The sequence below is a fragment of the Phycodurus eques genome, chromosome 17 (assembly GCF_024500275.1).
Source record: "Phycodurus eques isolate BA_2022a chromosome 17, UOR_Pequ_1.1, whole genome shotgun sequence".
Lineage (NCBI taxonomy): Eukaryota > Metazoa > Chordata > Actinopteri > Syngnathiformes > Syngnathidae > Phycodurus > Phycodurus eques.
Window position 1 is genome coordinate 8,689,461 of NC_084541.1, and position 22,227 is coordinate 8,711,687.

The following is a 22,227-nucleotide window of genomic DNA, read 5'->3' on the forward strand; positions in this document are numbered from 1 at the left end:
TCAGCCAGTATCTTCACAAGGTCTTTTGCTTTGGTTGATATGCACATTACAGACCAAAGCACGTTCATCTCTTGGACACAGAACCCATCTCCCTCCAGAGCGCTATGATGGCTAGACATTCCCGTGGTGTTTAAACTTGTGTATAATTGTTTGAACAGAAGAATGTGGCACCTTCAGGCATCTGGAAATTGCACCCAAGGATTAACCAGACTTCTGGAATTCCACAATTCTCTTCCTGATATCTTGGCTTATTTATTTTGTCTTTGCCATGATATTACCCAAAGAAGCAAAGTATTCCACGTGTGCCTTCATATACATCCACAGGTGTCTCTAATAAACTCAACATGCTGTCAATAAACCTATCTGAAGCTTCCATGACACTATTATCTGGGTATTCCCAAATTGTTTAAAGGCATAGTAATCTTATTGTATGTAAACTTCTGACTTTGAAGAAAATAATGAAAAATTGTGAGGGAAAAAAAGCCTTCTCTCTTTATTCTGGCATTTAGCAAAGAGAAATAATTTCGGTAATCCTAGTTCACCTAAAACAGGAAAAGGTTATTGGGATTTCATGTCAGACAGTGAGTACAAATATATATAGTATAGGTGTCTTTTTATACAATATCATGAAAAAGTGTCTCACTGTGAGCTCACTTTGGAATCAATATTCAAATGAGAATGCTGGGTGATTACTATGAAATAAACACACCTTTGTTGAAATCATTGTCAAATATTTTATTAAAGGTCTGTGAAATGTTCTTTAAACCATAACAATATATTGGAAATCTCTCCAACATTACACACGATTCAGACAATCAGAAATGCAGCTTAGAATTGAATCTATGAATACATTTGAATAAAATTTATATATTTTTTCCCCCTGCATCACAAGATTTACATTTTTGTAGCATATTATTGTGACAGAGATTTTTATGTAGTTCAATAGTTTATGCTATATTTCACCAAACCTAGTAGTATTTCACTCCCCTGTTATATTGTGGGCCAAATGTACCCATTTAAAATTTTAACAAGAAAATATTTTTAAAATATTATAAAGTGTAAATATAATGTAGATTTTATATTTCTTTTTCCCAATGATTTCAATAATTTTTGGTGTTCCAAAGAAACAAACATAACAGGAGTGTTAATGTAGCAGAATTGTGGATACGTACATGTATTTATCAAGACTGCCTGTAGAAAACAGAGGTGAATGAACAGCAATTATTTTATTTGGTTGTCATTTTCAACAACTCCTCCTTGTCAATGGCAAACAGGTGCCAGCCTTCCTGGGAGGAAAGGTCAGTTGCCCCCCTTCTCTTGTAGAATTCAATAGACTTTGCGTTGTTTTCCGCCACGATGAAGTGCATGCTGCTGCATTGAGTCCTCACTGCCGTCTGTGGCAAGAAGTACACGAGACATGAAGACCGAGGAAAAAAAAAAAAGGTACACACAAGGTATCGAATGCAGTTGTAAACAGGAGCTTTTACTTTACCTCACTCAAGACCTTCAGAATCTCTGAGCCGATGCCAAACCCTGGCCAAGGATTGAAATTGTGTCATGCCAGAACAATTATTAGACAGTGCGTCTTTATACAACCTTTTCTGTAAATGATTAACACCCATAATAAACAATCTTTACCCCGAAACTCGGGCATGACGAAGAAGTCCTCCAAGTAGAGAAGCTTTCCAATCCAAGGGTCATAAGTGAAGTAATACATGGCAAAGGCAATTACAGTGTGCCCTAAGAAATGAGATGTGAAGTTAAAGGTTAGAAATAATATTATTTAACAGTCCATCTCATTAAATGTATGTTGGTTTTACCTTCAGCTGTTTTCTTTTCTTTTGGCACCTCAGCAACCAGGCAGTGATAGAATGGATGATCTCCAAAACCATCTTCAAGTAGCTCTGTAGGGATAATGTTGATTTTGTCATTGTGTGAATTTAATAATATTAGTGACAATCACACAGAACAATGACCTTTCTCGGTCAGGATGACCTGCTCTTCCATCTCTTCAAATTTTGCAAGTTCCTACACGGCAAAAAGAATGAAATACAATGTTTTACAACACCACTATCAGCAAATAAAGTGTCGTAATGAGCTTACCTTTATGAGTCGCAAGATATCACATACATCGTTTGGTTGGGCCGTCCGTAATACAAAATTGGCCATTTTCCTTTTTTTTTTCCCTTTTTGCCTTTGCTCACTATCCCTCTGAATGTGAATAAGTGCAAAATTTGTTTCTTCATCCGCACCTCAGGAGTTGACCCCCCCGATGAATCAGCACAAGCAGCATAGACTGAATGGCTTTAGGCTGTGCTTGCTTCACATACTTCACATCCTCTATATGTAGGCCTAGGAATGGGAAAAAAACATTCCATATATGGGAAAACACCAGTCACTTCCTGTTATAGACGAGCCTTATCTATGGGAATTGTAACAACACTGCACATCCAACGTCACCTAAGTTAAACATTAATCAGACCCTGAAAATATCCAGTCGGTTTAAAGTTGTTAAAGAGAGTATTTAGTTCAAAGACTATACCATTTCTCATCCGCAAAAGTTAAGGATTTAATGTTTCACCTTTCCTAAATTTCAGTCAAATGTCTTCAACAACCAAGAAATGTTCAGGTGCCTTTCAGTTTTTTTTCTTCAGATTGCCAATGACCTGGATGACTGAAGATCTGCGCAGACAAACCATGTGTGTTTACACCTGTTATACACTGCTGAGATTGGGAAAAAGTACTTTTTTTGATCAAATGGATGGCTAATATCACATAACACTCCCTGCTATGACTCTACGGTGGATATAAAAAGTCTACACACCCCGTTCAAATGCCAGATTTTGTGATTTAAAAATGAGACTTTAGATAAATAATTTCACAACTTTTTCCACCATTAATGTAACCTATTGCCTGTACTTTTAAAAAAAAATCTTTCGAGAGGGGAAGTAAAAAAAACAACTGAGAAAGTGTTTGCACAAGTGTGCACACCCTCTTATAATTGGGATGTGACTATGTTCAGAATTAACCACACACATTCAAATTTATGTTAAATGGGAGTTCGTCTCAGCACACACCTGCCACCGTTTAAAGTGCCCCTGATAACCACAAAAATATTTAGATGCTGTAGTAAGCTTTTCATGATTTATTTTTATTTTTTCCGTTGTAGCAGAAGCCTGAAAATTGTGTGCTAACACTGACTGATATTTTGAACTCTTTACACACTTGAACTCTCCCAACTGCATGTATAAGTAAATGTGTTATGGTCTGATGAAACCAAAGTTTAACTTTTTATCCTTATTTGTAAAAGGTATGTTTGGCACAAACAGAACACTGCTTATCACCAAAAGAACACGTTCTTTAAGCACAAGCAAATTGACAAATTGGAGGAAATGTCTGTACAGTACTGTTTTTGGGCGCCACCCAGTGTTGAAAAGTGGTAGCACTTTGTTGATTAGAATTTTAATTTTTTTATTGATTCTTAAAAAGTATAATCAATGTGACTTGCTAGTTCTTTGGCCGACAGGAATACATTAATAACATAAAAGAGTTGACCAGACAAGAGTGTTAATAAAACATTTTATTCGAATTTTTAAAATGTATTCAATCGGTTTAGTTTATCAAAATACTTCAGCTTGCCTGAAGGGTCAGGAATGATCTGTGGAAAAGAATAAGTCAAATTAGGGTACAGTAAATAATTTGGGTTTAAGACTATGTAAAAAATGACTGAAGGATCTCTAATTTCGTTGTCAAATAATTACCTCAATACATAACACATTTCAATGAAATTGTGGTGGTGGTGGGGTGGGTGGGGGTTGTCATGGGCGCACGGATCTTACTGACAGTATTCAGAAATATATAATTTATCTATGAAGGTGTTCATTCAAATTAGAATCTGTGCTTTAACAAGTGCACCCCAATTTTTGTTTTACTGTTTTCTTGTCATACAGCGAATTAGAAGTCGAAGTATTACCTTAAGTATGCACAGGAAAACATTTCCCCAGGCTGTGATAATTAATAATGTATACATTTTCAGTACATGCAGTGCTTAGCATAAATAATTACAAAAACTTGTCTTTATTTCAGAATAGTACAAGTAGTAAAAATTCTATTGATTCGCTAGTCATTTGTGACCGTCAATGTAAATAGCGAATGGGGATTCAGATGGCAAGTCCAAGTCCTATTATACATAATACTCCCGCGAATGTTTATTTTGATTGCATAAAAGATTTATCAATGACAAAAATTCTATCACATCAATCACAGCTAAATGTTTAATTAAACCTCGTTTGATTACCAAATTTCAGAAAATTGTTCTTGTGATGCATAAAAATGCATTGAAATAAGTAATAAATGTGCTCATTTATGTTGATTGCACCTTAAATGCACTTGTTTTACTCTATTTAACCTGACATTGTAATAACAATAATTAGTGTCGAGAGATCAGTTGTACTCACTGTGTCACTGCCTGGTTTCCATCCTGCTGGACACACTGAAAAAGTCATTTAATTCCAATTAGTGCTTGAGGAAAACATCTGCAAGATACTTCTGATCAGCTAATCTGCACATTCAATACTAAAGCTGTCCTTACGGGACCGTATTGGCTTTCATCTGTGGGTTATGTGAGATCATTGTACCTTCTCCGTGTTTGTCGGTGTACTGAAAGGCTTGAACCAGCCGAAGTGTCTCATCCACGGATCGTCCAACTGGGAGATCGTTCATGGTGATCTGCCTGAGGACGCCTTTGTCATCGATGATGAAGAGTCCCCTGAAATACATCAACAGCCACTCTTTAACATGAGGTATGACAGCAGAGTTGTGTGACAGGTAGAAACACCAAAACCGGTTTGTCTACTATACCTCAGCGTGTGGCCCTGATCCTCCAGGTAGACTCCATAGTCTTTGGAAATCTGGTGAGTGAGGTCAGACAAAAGAGGGATTTTCATTGGTCCGAGTCCTCCCTGCTTCCTGGCTGTATTGATCCTGGCAAAGTTAATTGGGAGCACACTTACTGAAATTTGTGGATATCTATGTGGGGTCAAAAACTTAAAAATAAATAAATAAATTAAAATAAAACAGCCGTATTGGATTCAGATTAAACTTTAAGCATGTTAACACTAGAAATGGACGTTTGAACGAGGCATATATGGGAATTTAGATGACTGATAGGAAACAAATTTACTACATTTCATGTTTGCCCATGGAGGGAGCTTAAATGTGGATGGGAAAAACAATACCTTGGAGCATAATCTTGGCTCCGAGAGTACATAGATTTAATATGCAATATTTAAATTTAATTTACAAAAAAAATCAAAGATGAAGAATCATTAAATAATATTCAAAATAAGACAAATGTCTACTGATATTAATATAATTAACAATACAAAATATTTATCAGTATTATTGAATATGCCCAAATGTCCAGTAAATTCCCACAAAGAACTGTGATACATTCCCTCCCAAAAAGGTTCTAAAAATGAAAATTTTCTAACCCTTCGAAACTCGAGTACTGGTCACATCACGTTCCAGAGGTTGAAGGGGTGCAGACATACAGATGAGCTAAACTGGATAGCCAGTGTAACCTTAATCCATTTACTTTACACCAATTTGTTGGCGGTACAGTATCGTAAATTGCATAAGAAACAACTTTTTATCTACCATTACATGTTGCTGAAACAACTATTTTTTGTGCAGACCTTTTAAAGCAGCAAATTCATTTGCATTAATTGTTTGCTGGCAAATAGTGTAATCCATTATGCCTCAAAACAAAACAAAACAAAAAAACTTCACAACATAAGCATAAATATGAATTTTAGATCATGCATCAACTACTCTATATTACAGTATTTTTTCAGAAATTGTGGGCGTGATGAGTTAATGTCAGATTACCAGGCCAGGTGGGTGAACTGGGAGTCCACCGAGCAGGCAACCACCTCTGCATTAATGGCCTGAAACTCATGCACACGATCACTAAAGGCAATGATCTCAGTTGGGCAGACAAACGTGCTGGAGGGACGGGACAAATGTACAGACGTTTCATTTCACATCGGCATTCAAGAAGTCGTTAAAACGGGACGTTTGTTTGAGGCCACTCACAAGTCAAGAGGATAGAAGAAAAAGACGAGGTATTTGCTTCTGTAGTCTGACAGCTTAAGTTCCTTGAATTCACCATTGATGACAGCTGTTCCTTCCCAATTTGGCGCAGGCTTTGAAACTGCAAGATATGAACAACATTATTATTAATTAATCGTACATTCTCAAAAACAAAACTTTAAACCAACAACAATTAGTGTCATAGGAACACTCCCATTAGGAATAAGTCATGCTACATGTGTCGCTCGAAGGACTACGGTTACTTGTTTATTGTCAAACTCAGTTTGCAGTGAGTAACGCCATGCATGCTGCAATCGCGTCTTTGATCCCAGCACCCTCATACTGATCACAGGAGACTCTCATCTATTAACAGCCTAAGTGTTGAAGGTGAAGGGAGCTATTATTATTTATGTGTGTTCTTTAAGTACAGTTTGTGTAGTATACATCACATTGTACAATTTGTTGTACAGTGGGTACGGAAAGTATTCAGACCCCCTTAAAATGTTAATTCTTTTTTTATATATATATCGCATCCATTTGCTAAAATAATTTAAGTTCATTTTGTCCACATGAATGAACACACAGCACTCCATATTGACATTAAAAAAAAACAGAATTGTTGAATTTTTTGCAGATTTATTAAAAAAGAAAACCTGAAATACCACACAGCCATAAGTATTCAGACCCTTTGCTCAGTGTTTAGTAGAAGCACCCTTTTTAGCTAATACAGCCATGAGTCTTTTTGGGAATGATGCAACAAGTTTTTCACACCTGGATTTGGGGATCATCTGCCATTCCTCCTTTCAGATCCTCTCCAGTTCTGTCAGGTTGGATGGTGAACATTGGTGGGCAGCCATTGTCAGGTCTTTCCAGAGATGCTCAATTGGGTTTAAGTCAGGGCTCTGGCTAGGCCATTCAAACACAGTCACTGGCTTGTTCTGAAGCCACTCCTTCTGTATTTTAGCTGTGTGCTTAGGGTCATTGTCTTGTTTGAAGGTTAACCTTCGGCCCAGTCTGAGGTTCTGAGAACTCTAGAGAAGGTTTTTGTCCAGGATATCCCTCTACTTGGATGCATTCATCTTTCCTTCGATTGCAGCCAATCGCCCTGTCCCTGCAGCTGAAAAACACCCCCACAGCATGATGGTGCCACCAACATGCTTCACTATTGGGACTGTATTGGACAGGTGTTGAGCAGTGCCTGGTTTTCTCCACATATGCCACTTAGAATTAAGGCCAACAATTTCTATCTTGGTCACATCAGACCAGAGAATCTTATTTCTCCCCATCCTGGAGTCCTTCAGGTGTTTTTTTTTAGCAAACTATATGCGGGCTTTCATGTGTCTTGCACTGAGGAGAGGCTTCCGTCGAGCTACTCTGCCATAAAGCCCCGACTGGTGGAGGGCTGCAGTGATGGTTGAACTAGAACTTTTGCCCATTTCCCGACTGCATCTGTGGAGCTTAGTCACAGCCTCTTTGGGTTCTTCTTTACCTCTCTCACCAAGGCTCTTCTCCCCCAATTCCTCAGTTTGGCCGGACGGCCAGCTCTAGGAAGGGTTCTGGTCGTCCCAAACGTCTTCCATTTCAGGATTATGGAGGCCACTGTGCTCTTAGGAACCTAAAGTGCAGCAGATTTTTTTTTTTTGTAACCTTGGCCAGATCTGTGCCTTGCCACAATTCTGTCTCTGATTAATGATGATTTTTTTAAAAATTATTTTAACAAATGGCTGCAATATCACAAAGAGTGAAAAATTTAAGGGGTCTGAAAACTTTCTGTACTCACTGTATATGTCTATTTATATTTTCATTTATTTTGTCCTGTAGGCTACCCTGGTTTCTGCAGCCAGGTCGGCACTGTAAATGTTCCCAATGGCTTATCCGGATAAACAAAGGTTAAATAAATAACAAATAAATAAAACTCCACCTTTAAGTAATTATTACTGCTCATGTGTGAATATGCATATATTTTAAGAGGTCTGACCACTTGATGAAGCCAGGTATAAAATCCTTATTTTATTAGACCAATGACTACGTAAGAGGCAAAATTCACAGAGAGGATTCAAGTCATCTTGAGCTCCATGTCATAAATATGAATGTAAATAAGTTGACCATTTTTGGCCATGAGTGTTAAGAAAAAAAAGAGAGAAAATATGAGGCATACATTTTTTATTTTTGCAAGACAGTTTAATATTTTATATGTATGATACTTTTTGTTTAATTATGCATCATAAATAATACATTTGGTATAAATAGCCAGTATCTATGTGACTTGCCTGTAAGTGTGTCAAAAAGAAATGAACAGTATCGCAATGTGTATCCTATCACTACCGGGAAGGAGGCACCTGCATCTTTGTGATTAAAAAGAACAAGTTCCAGATGTTCCAGTTTAGACCAACCCCTTTGTGTCGCTTTGCTGGCTCCGTCACGCGTGCGGGCGGGTGAGGAACAGAATATCGAAGAATGACGTGTCCTACAAACGCACCTAGTATTGAAAAGTCAGGCCTCATATCGAAGTGCAATTTACAACCAAAGCGTTCAAGAAAGGAAACAAAATGATCAAGCTGGCTGCAGCGAGCTAGCGAAAACGTTTTCTGTTGTCCTGGCACTCGCGTGGCAACGCGATCGGATGAAGTGATACACATGCACAATTTAAGAAATAGGTAAATAGCTGATTATTACGCGCTTGTTGGCTCAGTACACTCACTTTTGGCCTGGCTGAGGTGCAGGGAATGATCCGACACGGGCACACGGGAAGCCTCCCCAGGATAGACGTGTCCTCCCGCGTAGTTGTGACACTGAGCGTTCTTCACCTGGGAGCCTTCTTGCGTAGACGACAACGTAACGAAGAGCAGCAGAAGAGCACAAAAGAGCTCCTTCTGCATGTGGTGGTGAACGAAAGGCTCCATCACGCACTTTCACTGAGCGCGCGTGTATGAGTGACTATTGTGTTGTGAAGGCTTTTGCCTAAACTGCAGACGCTCTTCTTCTTTAAGTTTACAGCTGTTTTGCGCCCTTGCCATTTCATTACTGCCACCGTCTGGAGAAATGAGGTACAAGTGTTTGCCCGTCAGGGCTGTTGCGAAAAGTTGCTGAAAGATGTTGTTGCCATTGCGCGATGGCGTCGTTGCGTAATCATGTCGAACAGTACGTGCTGGCATTAGTCAAATTCACTGGCCATCTCAGCAAAAAAAAAAAAAAAAAAAAAGAAATTTGAATTTTTAAAACTTTGATTTGTTTGTTAATTATCAAATGTTTTTATTTGTAAAATAATTCTGCATAAAAGTTACTTTTTCTAAATTCATATTTATCATATAAATAGAGCGAACAACCACAGTGTCTTTGTGATCCTATTTGTGATGTTTTTATGGAGTTAGGGCCTATCCTCTGTTATTTGCTGAAATTTTACAAATGTTATTTACTGTTTTTGCAAAGCCAAAACCATGTCTAAAATGAAAATATTGCTTTGCCGCCGTCTTGTGGCATCTTGGTGCCATGGAACTATGTTGACGTGAGGGGAGGTACATCATTTAGTCAGGCCCTAGCCTTGTCTATTAGAAGAAGAAAAAAAAGTGCTTTGGGTGGATATCAATTACTTGCAGATTTGCATTATTCGCAACAGGGCTTATTCGGCAAAACAGGCAGAAGCACTTCCTCCCGGCTCGCATAAATGGCGAAGGGAATTGTGACAAAGCACCCATTGGAACTTTAAACATCTGCAATGTTTTTTTTTTTTAAAACAAAATGTCGTCATAGAACCACCAAAGATGATAATAACATGTCTGAAGACACCAGCCATAAAGAAAACACAATTTTAGCAACTTCGGCTTAAAAAATTCATGTCATCAACCCACTCGTTAGCGCAACATGCACAGGAAGTCCACTAACCTGTTTTCCGGGCTTGGTCCCTTGACGTTCCGCATTGAGAGGATTAAAAATATGGATAAAATCAGGAAGAGAATTGTCCAAATTTTGTCCCTGGTAAATATGAATTTAACAATATGTCTATTATGTTTCTGTAGTTTGCTGTGGTGCACATCATCACTGCATCATAATAAAATACACTACTCATAAAAAGTTCAGGATATTCGGCCTGTAGGGGAAATTTCATCGTGAACCTAAAATATACTTGAAACTTTACAAGTGATTCGACCTCTAAACTTCTGAATGCACACATGAATGCACACGTTAATTTAATGTTTCGCATTGTCCGTGAAGCCTTTGATGTCCTCAATCTATTTGAACAGCAGCAGAACAAGATCTGCTATTTAAGCCACACATTTCTCAAATGGATGATACACATGCCTCCCTGTTTTGCTAATTTTTCAATAGTTTCCGTAAAATAACCTGTCCCATTGATTTTAATGTATTCAGACATAACGGTTATTATTATTAATTTTAATAATGCAAGTCACATGGAGACACAAAGTTAATATGTGGGTCTCCATTTGTGATCTTTTTCAAATGGTGATACCTTAGCTCACAGACTTCAACTTAGTCCAGGGGTTGACGCCTCGCACCTCTTGTGGTAGATGATTGCAGTAAATGTAGTTGCATAGTTCCTCCACTGGAGGTTCAGGGCTTCGAATGGCAAATTGTGCAGCTTCTTCAACATCTTTTTTTGCTTTTCTCATCAATCTGCTGCTTGAGGGGGGTACAAGAAAAGCAAATTGTTTCCAAAAGTTCCCTGTTGTGATATCCCTTTTGATGTGCTCCACTCTAGTATTAAAGACAGGACTGTACTAGTTACCCTCAGTTCCTCTGTGCTGGCCATGTTGTTGCTGATGATGTGACCCTCAAGTTTTGAGATGGGGTCTCTGTTTCTGCGGATCTCATCCACCTCATCCACTGAGCGATACCTGGGAGATAAAGACCCCTATATATACAGTGGATATAAAAAGTCTACACACCCCTGTTCAACTACCAGGTTTTTGTGATTCAAAAATAAAAAAAAGACCAAGATTACTAATTTCACCCCCGCCATCTGGCTGCAACACACACACTATTAATGTGACCTATAACTTTATAGTTATATATATATATAACTATAACTTTTGTTATAGTTATATATATATATAACTTTTGTTATAGTTATAGGTTTTTTGAGAGAGGAAGTAAAAACAAACTGCGATAATGTTGTTGTATAACTGTGCACACACTTTCATAACTGGGGATGGCTGTGTTCAGAATTAACCAATCATATTCAAACTAATGTTAAATAGGAATAAGAAACTGTCACCATTTAAAGTACCTCTGAGGCTTCCATCTTGTACCCTATCATACATATGAAGAAGATTGTGGTCACATGTACTAAACAGCCAGTACTTTCCAGAAATTCCGGTAACGAGTTAAAATTTGTTGTCGGCCACTGAGTCGTCCCCGGGGTCTCCTCCCGGTGGGACATGCACCGGAACACCTCACCAGGGAGGCGTCCGGGAGGCATCCGAATCAGATGCCCCAGCCACCTCATCTGGCTCCTCTCGATGTGGAGGAACAGCATCTCTACTCTGAGATACTCCCAGATGACCGAGCTTCTCACCTATCGCTAAGGGAGAGCCCGGACACCCTGCGGAGGAAACTCATTTCGGCCGCTTGTATCCGGGATCTTGTTCTTTCGGTCACGACCCACAGCTCGTGACCATAGGTGAGGGTAGGAACGTAGATCGAGCGGTACATTGAGAGCTTCGCCCTTCGGCTTAGCTCCTTCTTTACCACAACGGACCGATACAAAGTGCGCATCACTGCAGACGCTGCACTGATCCACCTGTCGATCTCCCGTTCCATTCTTCCTTTACTCGTGAACAAGACCCCAAGATACTTGAACTCCTCCTCTTGGGGCAGGATCTCATCCCCGACCTGGAGAGGGCCCGCCACCCTTTTCCGACAGAGGACCATGGTCTCAGATTTGGAGGTGCTGATTCTCATCCCAGCCGCTTCACACTCGGCTGCGAACTGCTCCAGTGAGAGTTGGAGATCAGCACTTGATGAAGCCAACAGAACCACATCATCTGCAAAAAGCAGAGATGCAATACTGAGGCCACCAAACCGGACCCCCTCTACGCCTCGGCTGCGCCTTGAAATTCTGTCCATAAAAGTTATGAACAGAATTGGTGACAAAGGGCAACAACGTGGCTTTGTAGTAAAAGAGTGCGGGTACTAGACTGGCCCGCCTGCAGTCAAGACCTGCCTCCCATTGAAAATGTGTGGCGCATTATGAAGCTTAAAATACGACAACAGAGACCCCAGACTGTTGAACAGCTGAAGCTGTACGTCAAGCAAGAATGGGAAATAATTCTACCTACAAAGCTTCAACAATTAGTGTCCTCAGTTCCCAAACGTTTATTGAATGTTGTTAGAAGAAAAGGTGATGTAACACAGTGGTAAACATGACCCTGTCCCAGCTTTTTTGGAACGTGTTGCAGCTATAAAATTCTAAGTTAATGATTATTTGCTAAAAACAATAAAGTTCATATGATTGAACATTAAATATCTTGTATTTGTAGTGAATTCAATTAAATATACCTTGAACATGATTTGCAAATCATTGTATTCTGTTTAACACAACGTCCCAACTTCATTGGAATTGGGGCCATAGGTAGATGTAGCTAAGTGTACAACTACACTGCATTATAGATGTTTTTACTTTGTTAATGTAGGTGCACAAGCGGGTCAAAATATTACAAACCCCTGTTACTATCTTCTAATCTTCCAAAATAAAGTGGAATTCATGCTAGAAAATGATAACTAAAGCATACATTTATGGTGGCAGATGTCCTCTGTGTTGATATCCTGGTGAAAAACAAAGCCATCGAAACTGCCTGCTTCATGGTAGTTTGCATCTTCCATTCTGATCTAAATTGTATGGTTCAAGTCCCCTACTTCACTGAAACTACAAAGTCAACCAACCAGTTCTATTTATGACAACCTTTGATTAACAGTCATCACATAATTATCCAGGTAACCCTAATTGGCCTCCAGCCAAACACTTTTACCTGACATACAGTATCTCGACAACAATAAAAGAACAAAAACAGAGGATTTCAGATAGTTTACTACATGTTCATAAAAGACCACATTTCCTTGAATCATCATCTTTCTCGCAATGTAACAGTTATCAGTGGCAGATGAACATTTTAAGATGAATCAAAACAGGTATGGACATTCTACATTTGTTTTTTTTGGCAAAATACTTCTCACATTATTGAGAAAAGACGAACAAGACGTTGACTTCTACTTTGTTTTAAATGTGACATAATGACTGAGTCAGCACAGTTTATTAGCTGCCTGTTATGGAGTGTGACACTTGCATAACATAATTTTTGAAAGAACACACCTGACAGGCAATACAAATTAAAACAATGGACAACATTTGTCTTACACTGCCGCCATTTGTGGCCCAGAGATTACCTAGAGTATGCCTCCCAAGTACTTAACTGAGAGGGAATTTCAATATTTTATATAACCTCTAACCAAGTACTAGGTGATCAAATATGTATAAATAATCATGGCAGATTAACTGAATAATCCTCTTGAAGTTTATTGCCGGGTTGCTTTTTCCTACAAACATTTCTAAATATGAGTGCCAAATAAATGGTAAATGAATGTATAGGACTGCAGCCACATCTTGTACTTTTACTATAAGAACCCCAGGTGTAAAATACGCACTGCATCTAAAACAAGTTGCTGAGACTTTAGGTTGTTAGTCTAAGGTGTGACTTTAATAGCTATCATATCACAGAGTTTGCTTTGGGGCAGAAGAGTAATTTTTATATTAAGAGTGGAGTAGGTGAAAAAAATTATTTAACTGACAGACTTCAGCTTGGTCCATGGGTTGGTGCCACGCACCTCCAGCGGTGGATCGTTGTGAAATATGTGGTTGCACAGATCTTCCAGTGGCGGTTCAGGATCTGTGGTGGCAAATTGGGCAGCGTCTTCGATTTCCTTCCTCACTTCGACGTCAATCTCCTACAAATGAAAAGCAACAGTTTACTTATGAATCTTAAAAGCACAAATGGCTCAACAACCTATCTTTTTTTGCAGCGTGGAAGAAGTTGCTACCTTGAGCTCCTCCACGCTGGCCATGTTGTTGCTGAGCATTCGGTCCTTCAGCAAGGAGATGGGGTCGCTTTTACTGCGCACTTCCTTGATCTCCTCGCGTGTGCGGTAGCTGTGAGGGCAAAGATTTGTACAAGGATGTCGTGAGGGTGTACTAGAACAGTTTTTTCAGTGCAGACTAAAAAATAAAAAATAAAAATTATATATTTATCGTGATGACAGAAAAACTTAAACTAATGTTTAACATAAATCGTACTTGCATAATTTGGAACATAGTGTATTTACTTTATTTTTTACTACAACAGTTTAAAAAAAAGATGAATATGGCAGGTTTGTGTTTTCTGAGCGGGCCTTTGAGAACCACTGCTCTAGAATAAATCACTGGTTGATAAATGAAAATAAGATTCCCACTAAACAAACATATACAGTGGAACCCTCCATATTCGCATTTATAATTTTTTGGGGGGAACCTAACATCCATTAGCTGAAAAATTCACTGCTTTTGGTCTCAAGCCAAATTTAAGTAGGGTTCCACTTTGACGCCATCTGGTGGAATCTTGCTGTTGATTTTAGGTATAATTCATTGAGTGTTTTTTTCAGCTGTATTTGAGATATCCTGTTTTGTTGGTGGTCATTAAATGCAGCTTGCAAAGAGTCAGTTTGAAACCAAATGATTCTGCTCTTCTGTCGATGCAGCTAATAGCTCATGTAGTTTACTTTGCCTTTTATTGTGTAAATGCCAAAATGTGATTAATGACTTCATAAGATTTGTGTAACGTGCTAAGGGCATATTTGTTTTCCTGTTATCTAAGTTATTTTGCAAGCTAATACTATTGATAAGCCTCATGTGAAGGTGGTTTGTGTTTAATAATTTAACAAATGAATACAGTAGTTTATGTAACATGGATTCATGATTGTGTACATGCTATAAGCAGTGTAAACTGTTAATGATCGTTGCCGTTTTAATTGCTTTGCTGCCAACTTGTGGGCCTCTATTTGCAATTACAGCCCCCTTTTGGGGGATGTTCAATTAGTCAAGGGTTTTCGCTATTCACACAGGGCTCGTCTGTATCAGGACGTTTGATTACCTGACACCAGGATCACTCATACTGTGACCGTGATAGCGGTACGTCTGAAGTTCCATCAGAACAGGACCCTAAAAAAAATAAAAAGATGGCAAGTAAGTCGACTGTACAAAAAAGAAACGACTGGCGTCATATAATTTAATGTGTTTAACATACTTTCCCAGCTCGGCACATGTCAGCTGCAAACCGAGTTGCTTCCCTAACACACAGGATATCCATCCCATCCACCTGAAATCCAAAAGATTGTGGACTAAATAAATGCATTTGAGGTTGCTGCGCAGTAGCACATGCTTCACTCTTAGGGTATTTATATAAACAGACATTGACTTCCTGCAAAACTTTGCCTTTTACAGAGAAGACGCAGGTATTGCCACAACTGTGTATACTTTTACGCTGCAACACAATCAGATAATTAGATGGGTAACTATGTCAGCGCCAGTTTCGAGTGAATGGGGACAGTGACTAATGCTTTCAACACAACAGGGCAAGAGAAATTGGTAACACTTTTTTTTTTAAATTAAAAACAAGGGCTCTTCACCAATTGGTGGTGATTCGAATATGAGTCCGCCGAAAAAACTAACGTTACTTTATTCTGACAAGAGCTGCAATGCTGTGTAAAAGAGGTAATGGTTTGGACCAGGACTCTGTTAAGGGCACATTGCCACTTGCCGAGCAAAAAGGGAAGAGGAAAAAAGCTAACTGACACTTTATGGACGTTTTTTTAGTCGTTAAGTCACTTTTTGTGACATGTCTATGATCGGTAATAGCCAATTTTGACATTAAAAAAAAGTCCACAGAATCTAGCAATAACTGATACCTTTGAGTAACACTGTGAATACAATGTCATAGTTTCTTTGTGATAATGTTTTGAATAGAGATGAGGAAGAATTGTACCCTGAGACCAGGGATGTAGTCGCCTCTCTTGTAGTAGTCCGTGCTGGCTGCTGCACGCTCCACTGACGTGCCCATGCCATACCTGTTGTTTTCACAAACAAAGATGATGGGCAGCTTCCAAAGTGCGGCCATGTTGTACGTCTCAAAGATTTGACCCTGTGGAGCACAACATTTGTTTCAGAAAAAAAGAAAACAATCACTAGTGTTTGTGAAAAAAACTAGCAGGAAATAAAGTAAAAGTCACCTGATTGGCAGCACCATCACCATAAAGACAGACGCATAACTGTTGGTTGCCAAGATAGTTGCAAGCCAGAGCCACGCCAGCACCCAATGGAACCTGAGAAGTCAGACACACAAGTACAAACCTCCAAAAAGATCCTTTTTACAGAGTACAAAAATACCACAAGTATAGTTTAGTCTTCTTATGGCACATCAAAAATAACTAATGCAGATTTACATCCACAACATGTTGACAAAATATGTTTTATGCATGGAGTCCACATTTTAGACACTTACCTGTGCTCCAACAATGCCATTTCCACCATAGAAATGTTTAGAGTACATGTGCATGGAACCTCCCTTGCCCTTTGTAATACCACCTCTTCGCCCTGCATATAAAACTAATATTAATACACTGAAACATCAACATATGAACATCTCAATGCTGAAAATTATATTTATTGATTGTGGGGCTCACCCGTGAGCTCAGCCATGATTTCCTTCACAGTGCCTCCCCTCGTGAAAGTGTACCCGTGGGCGCGGTAGGCCGTAATCAGGTGGTCGGATAAATTAATCGCTGCTTCGATACCAACAGCGCAGGCCTCCTGCGAAGAGAAACAAAAAACTTAAGTCAAAATGGAGGTGTTCAAAAATATGCAAATGGAGATTTAGGTTCCTGATTACCTGGCCGTCATACAAGTGACAGAAGCCTCTGATGATCTTCTGCTTGTACAGCTGATCGGCCTTCAGCTCCATTCGTCTCATCGTCTGCATAGTGCGATAGTACTGCAGGCCCTCATCCCGAGTCATCACCACCTGAGTGGCCGGGCCCTCATCCAGTTTGTGGAGGTCGCATTTCTAAGTACAAACAACAACATGTCCATCACGATCCTAAAGTGTCATGGGCTTTGGCCAGCTCAGTGTTGTTTGAAAGGTTAACTAACCTTTATTTCAAAGGTAGCCTGAGTTGTGAAGTCGGCGTATGCCCTTGCTGACACGACCACTGCAGCACCCTGAGAGCATACAATGTTCAACAAGTGTTTTCAAGTAAATCTGCTGTATGATAACAGAGCAGGGAGAGGGAAATTAAACAGAAATAAATCAGTGTTTCTCAAACTTTGCCCAACTCAAACCACATCAAAAAATACTTTGCACTTTAAGTACCACTATTATGACCAACATTAAAATATAGCAGTGCAGAAACTTATGAGTTAATCAAAAATGAGGTTTTATTCCTAAAAAGTACATTTAACATTATTGTAAGCCGCTGTAAGATTACATCTAGTTTGAACATAACACTGCACTTAAGGATAAAGTTAAATACAACCGAACTGTCGTTATGCAGTAAATCTTTCCCATGCCAATTGAGGGAGCCCACATACCACTTGTGGTACTCATACCCATTTGAGAATCATTGTATGCCCATGTGTTTGTTTACATTTTGTTCACCATGCTAGAAGCAAACTATTTGGTCTGTTGTTGTGAAGGAAACAAGTAATACATTTTGGCAATTTAGTCCAACCCTTGAAAATACAACATTAAAAAGAAGAACCTTTTGCATCCAGCTGGTCCCTGAACATTAACGTTTCAATGTAAATTTCAAGAAGCAGCATGTTAGTCTGAAAAGTACTCTGAAAAATATCCTCTATACGCTAGGTAGGCCATTTGTAGGTACTTACATATACTTTTTTTTTTCATACATAGAAAATCGATGGATACACTTACATCCATCCATTTTCTTTACCGCTTATCCTCCATCCATCCATCCATTTTCTTTACCGCTTATCCTCACTAGGGTCGCGGGCTGCTGGAGCCTATACCAGCTATCTCCGGGTGGGAGACAGGGTACATCCTAAACTGGTCGCCAGCCAATCGCAGGGCACATAGAAATAAACAACCATTCGTACTCACAATCACACCTATGGGCAATTTAGAGTAATCCTTCACCACAACGGATCGATACAAAGTCCGCATCACTGCAGACGCTGCAACGATCCGCCTGTCGATCTCCCGTTCCATTCTTCCCTCAATCGCACACACATTCACTCCTACGGGCAATTTAGAGTCTTCAATCAACCTACCATGCATGTTTTTGGGGGGAAGGAAACAGGAGTGCCCGGAGAAAACCCACCCAGGTACGGGGAGAACATGCAAACTCCACACAGGCGGGTCCGGGATTTGAACCCCGGTCAGAACTGTGAGGCAGATGTGCTAACCAGTCGTGCACCATGCCGGCTATCCTATTTATGAAAAATAATCTTGTATATGCTCTTGATGTCCTTTCTGGAACACTGCAACATAAATTCCAAATCTGTATGAATTTCAATCAGCTTCCGAGATACACTTTTTCAAGTCACAGTAGTATTAAGCAAAGGGTTTAGCACAATTGTCAAACTGGTGGCCCGGGGCCAGATCCGGCCCGCCACATCATTTTATGTGGCCCACGAAAGCAAATCAAAATTGCTCATTTTGTTCTGGTGCAATACCATTGAGCTATTTGCAAGCATTTTTTGTTACCAATCCCCCTTTGAAAAGAAATGTAATAGTTGAAAAACATGCTTTTATAGGATTCTGATTTCAAAACTGGTTATTCATCAACGTGTTCAGTATACTGTATGTAACTACAGTAGATGAGGTAATCTTTCATTTATATGGGTTGTGTTTGAAAATGAAAATATGGTTTTAAACAAGGGTTGAATTTTCAAATCAGGGTTTCAGGGTCAGTATTGGGGTTTCAAGTTTAGGTGCGGGTTTGTGTGCGCTGAACTGGTGGAGACCCTAAAAGTGGTGGTGGGTTTGAACACGTTATTTTATAGGCGTATCGGCCTAGCTACTTTTGGCCCACTTTGTATACTTCAATCATCCCTAACATTACGTTCCATAGTGAGATTACGTTCGTCAGTGACATGTTAATATGAATCAAAACATTTATTTTATGTTCTGGACGACAAATGGAAATGAGCTCTCTGCTCAATTTTGTACAAGCATCTCCTCATGTGTTCTGATATTGCTTTAATGTATGTGCATATTTTCCATAAACATTATTGTTGAGACATCATTCGGTTAGATGTCAATTCTATTGTTGTTGTCTATGGTAGTGTGCAGGCGTAAAACGCGTACTCAAAATCAAAATAATAAACGTATGCCTGTTTAGACTATAAGGCGGAGCTTATTTTCTAACCAAAACAATTTGGCTTCAGACTTCAGTGCAGCCAGCTGGAAGCTACCATTTAGCCTTACAAGGTCAGCAGATCCCTTAGTTTCATTTTAGGTATTTATTGATATCCATAATGTCGGTTTGAGGACGTTGCGGGATCTTGCATTTAAACCGTCGTGATACGACAGCAGTATACTTACATTCTTTTGAGCACACGTCCTCAGCACATTAGATAAAACTGACAGCATCTTTTCTAAGCTAACTTGCTACCTCCCAGCTCAGCAAGCTACGTCCTTTTTGGAAGCCGATGTACTTCCGCTTCCGCTTAATTTCTTCTTCTTCTACTCGTAACCCGTTGCCTTGAAGGTTCTGCTGCCACCACAGTTTATGTTCATCTTCCCACGGTAAATATGTCCTAGAGATTTATAAGATAGTGAAATGTTATAAAGGGTGAGGTTGATTTAAGGTACATAAAATAGAAAAGTTTGTTTATTTCATTTGTTCAATTAAAAAAGTCAAACTCGTATACAGCTTCATAGGAAATACTGTAAATATGAAAAATACTTTTCAGATGGCCATTTCCTAATTTATATTTTAGAATTAATTTGAATTGTTTCTTATGTAATATTCAAATTTCTTTGGGAGATGAATTTGGGATTTAGCTATAATCATGTGAGTGCGAATGGCTGGCAACCAGTTCAGGGTGTACCCCGCCTCCTGCCCGAAGATAGATGGGATAGGCTCCAGTGAGGAGAAGCGGTGAAGAAAATGGATGGATGGATGGATAAAAGCATGAAATATTTCACTGTGTGAAGTGAATCTGTATGCAACCCCAATTCCAATGAAGTTGCGACGTTGTGTTAAACATAAATAAACACAGAATACAATGATTTGCAAATCATGTTCAACCTATATTTAATAGAACACACTACAAAGACAAGATATTTAGTGTTCAAACTGATAAACTTGACTGTTTAAGCAATTAGTCATTTTCTTAGAATTTTATGGCTGAAACACGTTCCAAAAAAGCTGGGACACATGGTAAAAAAGACTGAGAAAGTTGAGGAATGCTCATCAAACACCCGTTCGGAACATCCCACAGGTGAACAGGCTAATTGGGAACTGGTGGGTGCCATGATTGGGTATAAAAAGAGCTTCCCTGAATTGCTTAGTCATTCACAAGCAAAGATGGGGTGAGGTTCACCTATTTGTGAAAAAGTGCGTGAGAAAATATTCGAACAGTTTAAGGATAATGTTCCTCAATGTACAATTGCAAGGAATTTAGGGATTTCATCATCTACGGTCCATAATGTCATCTAAAGTTTCAAAGAATTTGGAGAAATCACTGCATGTAAGCGGCAAGGCCGAAAACCAATATTGATGCCCGTGACCCTCAATCCCTCAGGCGGCACTGCATCAAAAACCGACATCAATGTGTAAAGGATATCACCACATGGGCTCAGGAACACTTCAGAAAACCAATGTCAGTAAATAAAGTTCGGCACTACATCCGTAAGTGCAACTTGAAACTCTACTATGCAAAGCAAAAGCCATTTATCAACAACACCCAGAAATGGCTTCTCTGGGCCCGAAAGGAGTGCGGTTACTAGACTGCCTGCCTGAAGTCCAGACCTGTCTCCCATTGAAAATGTGTGGCGCATTATGAAGCTGAAGCTGTACATTAAGCAAGAATGGGAAAGAATTCCACCTACAAAGCTTCAACAATTAGGCGGCACAGGTGGACGACTGGTTAGAGCGTCAGCCGCACAGTTCTGAGGACCGGGGTTCAATCCCCGGCCCCGCCTGTGTGGAGTTTGCATGTTCTCCCCGTGCCTGCGTGGGTTTTCTCCGGGCAGTCTGGTTTCCTCCCACATCCCAAAAACATGCATGAATTGGAGACTCTAAATTGCCCGTAGGTGTAAATGTGAGTGCGAATGGTTGTTTGTTTGTATGTGCCCTGCAATTGGCTGGCAACCTGTCCGATGATAGCTGGGATAGGCTCCAGCACGCCCGCGGCCCTAGTGAGAAGAAGTGGCTCAGAAAATGGATGGATGGATGGATGGATGAAGCTTCAACAATTAGTGTCCTCTGTTCCCAAACATTTATTGAATGTTGTTAAAAGAAAAGGTGATGTAACAGTGGTAAACATGACCCTGTCCCAGCTTTTTTGGAACATGTTGCCGCCATAAAATTCTAAGTTAATGATTATTTGCTAAAAACAATAAAGCTTATCAGTTTGAACATTAAATATCTTGTCTTTGTAGTGTATTCAATTAAATATAGGTTGAACTTGATTTGCCAATCATTGTATTCTGTTTTTATTTATGTTTAACACAACATCCCAACTTCATTGGAATTGGGGTTGTAATAGTTGCAATATATACTATACAATATATAAAGTATAGTAATATATACTATATGATATATAGATTACGGCATGGTGGGTGACTGGTTAGAGCTTCTGCCTCACAGTTCTGAGGTCCGGGGTTAAATCCCCCACCCTGCCTGTGTGGAGTTTGCATGTTCTCCCCTTGCCTGCATGGCTTTTCTCCGGGCACTCCGGTTTCCTCCCACATCCCAAAAACATGCGTTATAGGTTAATTGAAGACTCTAAATTGCCCCCAGGTATGAATGTGAGTGCGAATGGTTGTTTGTTTTTATGTGCCCTGCGATTGGCTGGCAACCAGTTCAGGGTGTACCCCGCCTCCTGCTCGATGATAGCTGGGATTG

The 22,227-nt window shown here is 39.5% G+C and overlaps 3 protein-coding genes across 4 annotated transcripts; all 3 read right to left on the reverse strand.

The window, feature by feature from the left end:
- Window positions 1-736: 736 nt before the first annotated feature.
- Window positions 737-3,551, reverse strand: LOC133415851 (diamine acetyltransferase 1-like). The gene is made up of 6 exons (XM_061702354.1): window positions 2,104-3,551; window positions 1,977-2,028; window positions 1,821-1,904; window positions 1,639-1,740; window positions 1,493-1,533; window positions 737-1,394 (listed from the first exon to the last, which is right to left on the reverse strand). The coding sequence occupies exons 1-6, from the start codon at window positions 2,167-2,169 to the stop codon at window positions 1,227-1,229; spliced, it is 513 nt and encodes a 170-aa protein (XP_061558338.1). The 5' UTR covers window positions 2,170-3,551; the 3' UTR covers window positions 737-1,226.
- A 14-nt stretch (window positions 3,552-3,565) lies between these two features.
- Window positions 3,566-9,096, reverse strand: prdx4 (peroxiredoxin 4). 2 transcript variants are annotated; one of them, XM_061702352.1, is made up of 7 exons: window positions 8,795-9,094; window positions 6,097-6,214; window positions 5,890-6,006; window positions 4,861-4,983; window positions 4,638-4,768; window positions 4,458-4,492; window positions 3,566-3,658 (listed from the first exon to the last, which is right to left on the reverse strand). In XM_061702352.1, exons 1-7 carry the CDS (start codon window positions 8,994-8,996, stop codon window positions 3,593-3,595), a joined length of 792 nt encoding a protein of 263 aa, XP_061558336.1. In that variant the 5' UTR covers window positions 8,997-9,094; the 3' UTR covers window positions 3,566-3,592. The 2 variants fall into 2 exon arrangements, with proteins under 2 accessions (XP_061558336.1, XP_061558337.1); XM_061702353.1 differs by lacking the exon at window positions 5,890-6,006 and having other exon boundaries at window positions 8,795-9,096.
- Window positions 9,097-13,120: 4,024 nt separating this feature from the next.
- pdha1a (pyruvate dehydrogenase E1 subunit alpha 1a) lies at window positions 13,121-19,810 on the reverse strand. The gene is made up of 11 exons (XM_061703158.1): window positions 19,698-19,810; window positions 17,285-17,353; window positions 17,025-17,198; window positions 16,819-16,945; window positions 16,638-16,729; window positions 16,366-16,458; window positions 16,122-16,277; window positions 15,384-15,455; window positions 15,231-15,298; window positions 14,146-14,254; window positions 13,121-14,052 (listed from the first exon to the last, which is right to left on the reverse strand). The coding sequence occupies exons 1-11, from the start codon at window positions 19,743-19,745 to the stop codon at window positions 13,888-13,890; spliced, it is 1,173 nt and encodes a 390-aa protein (XP_061559142.1). The 5' UTR covers window positions 19,746-19,810; the 3' UTR covers window positions 13,121-13,887.
- Window positions 19,811-22,227: the final 2,417 nt, after the last annotated feature.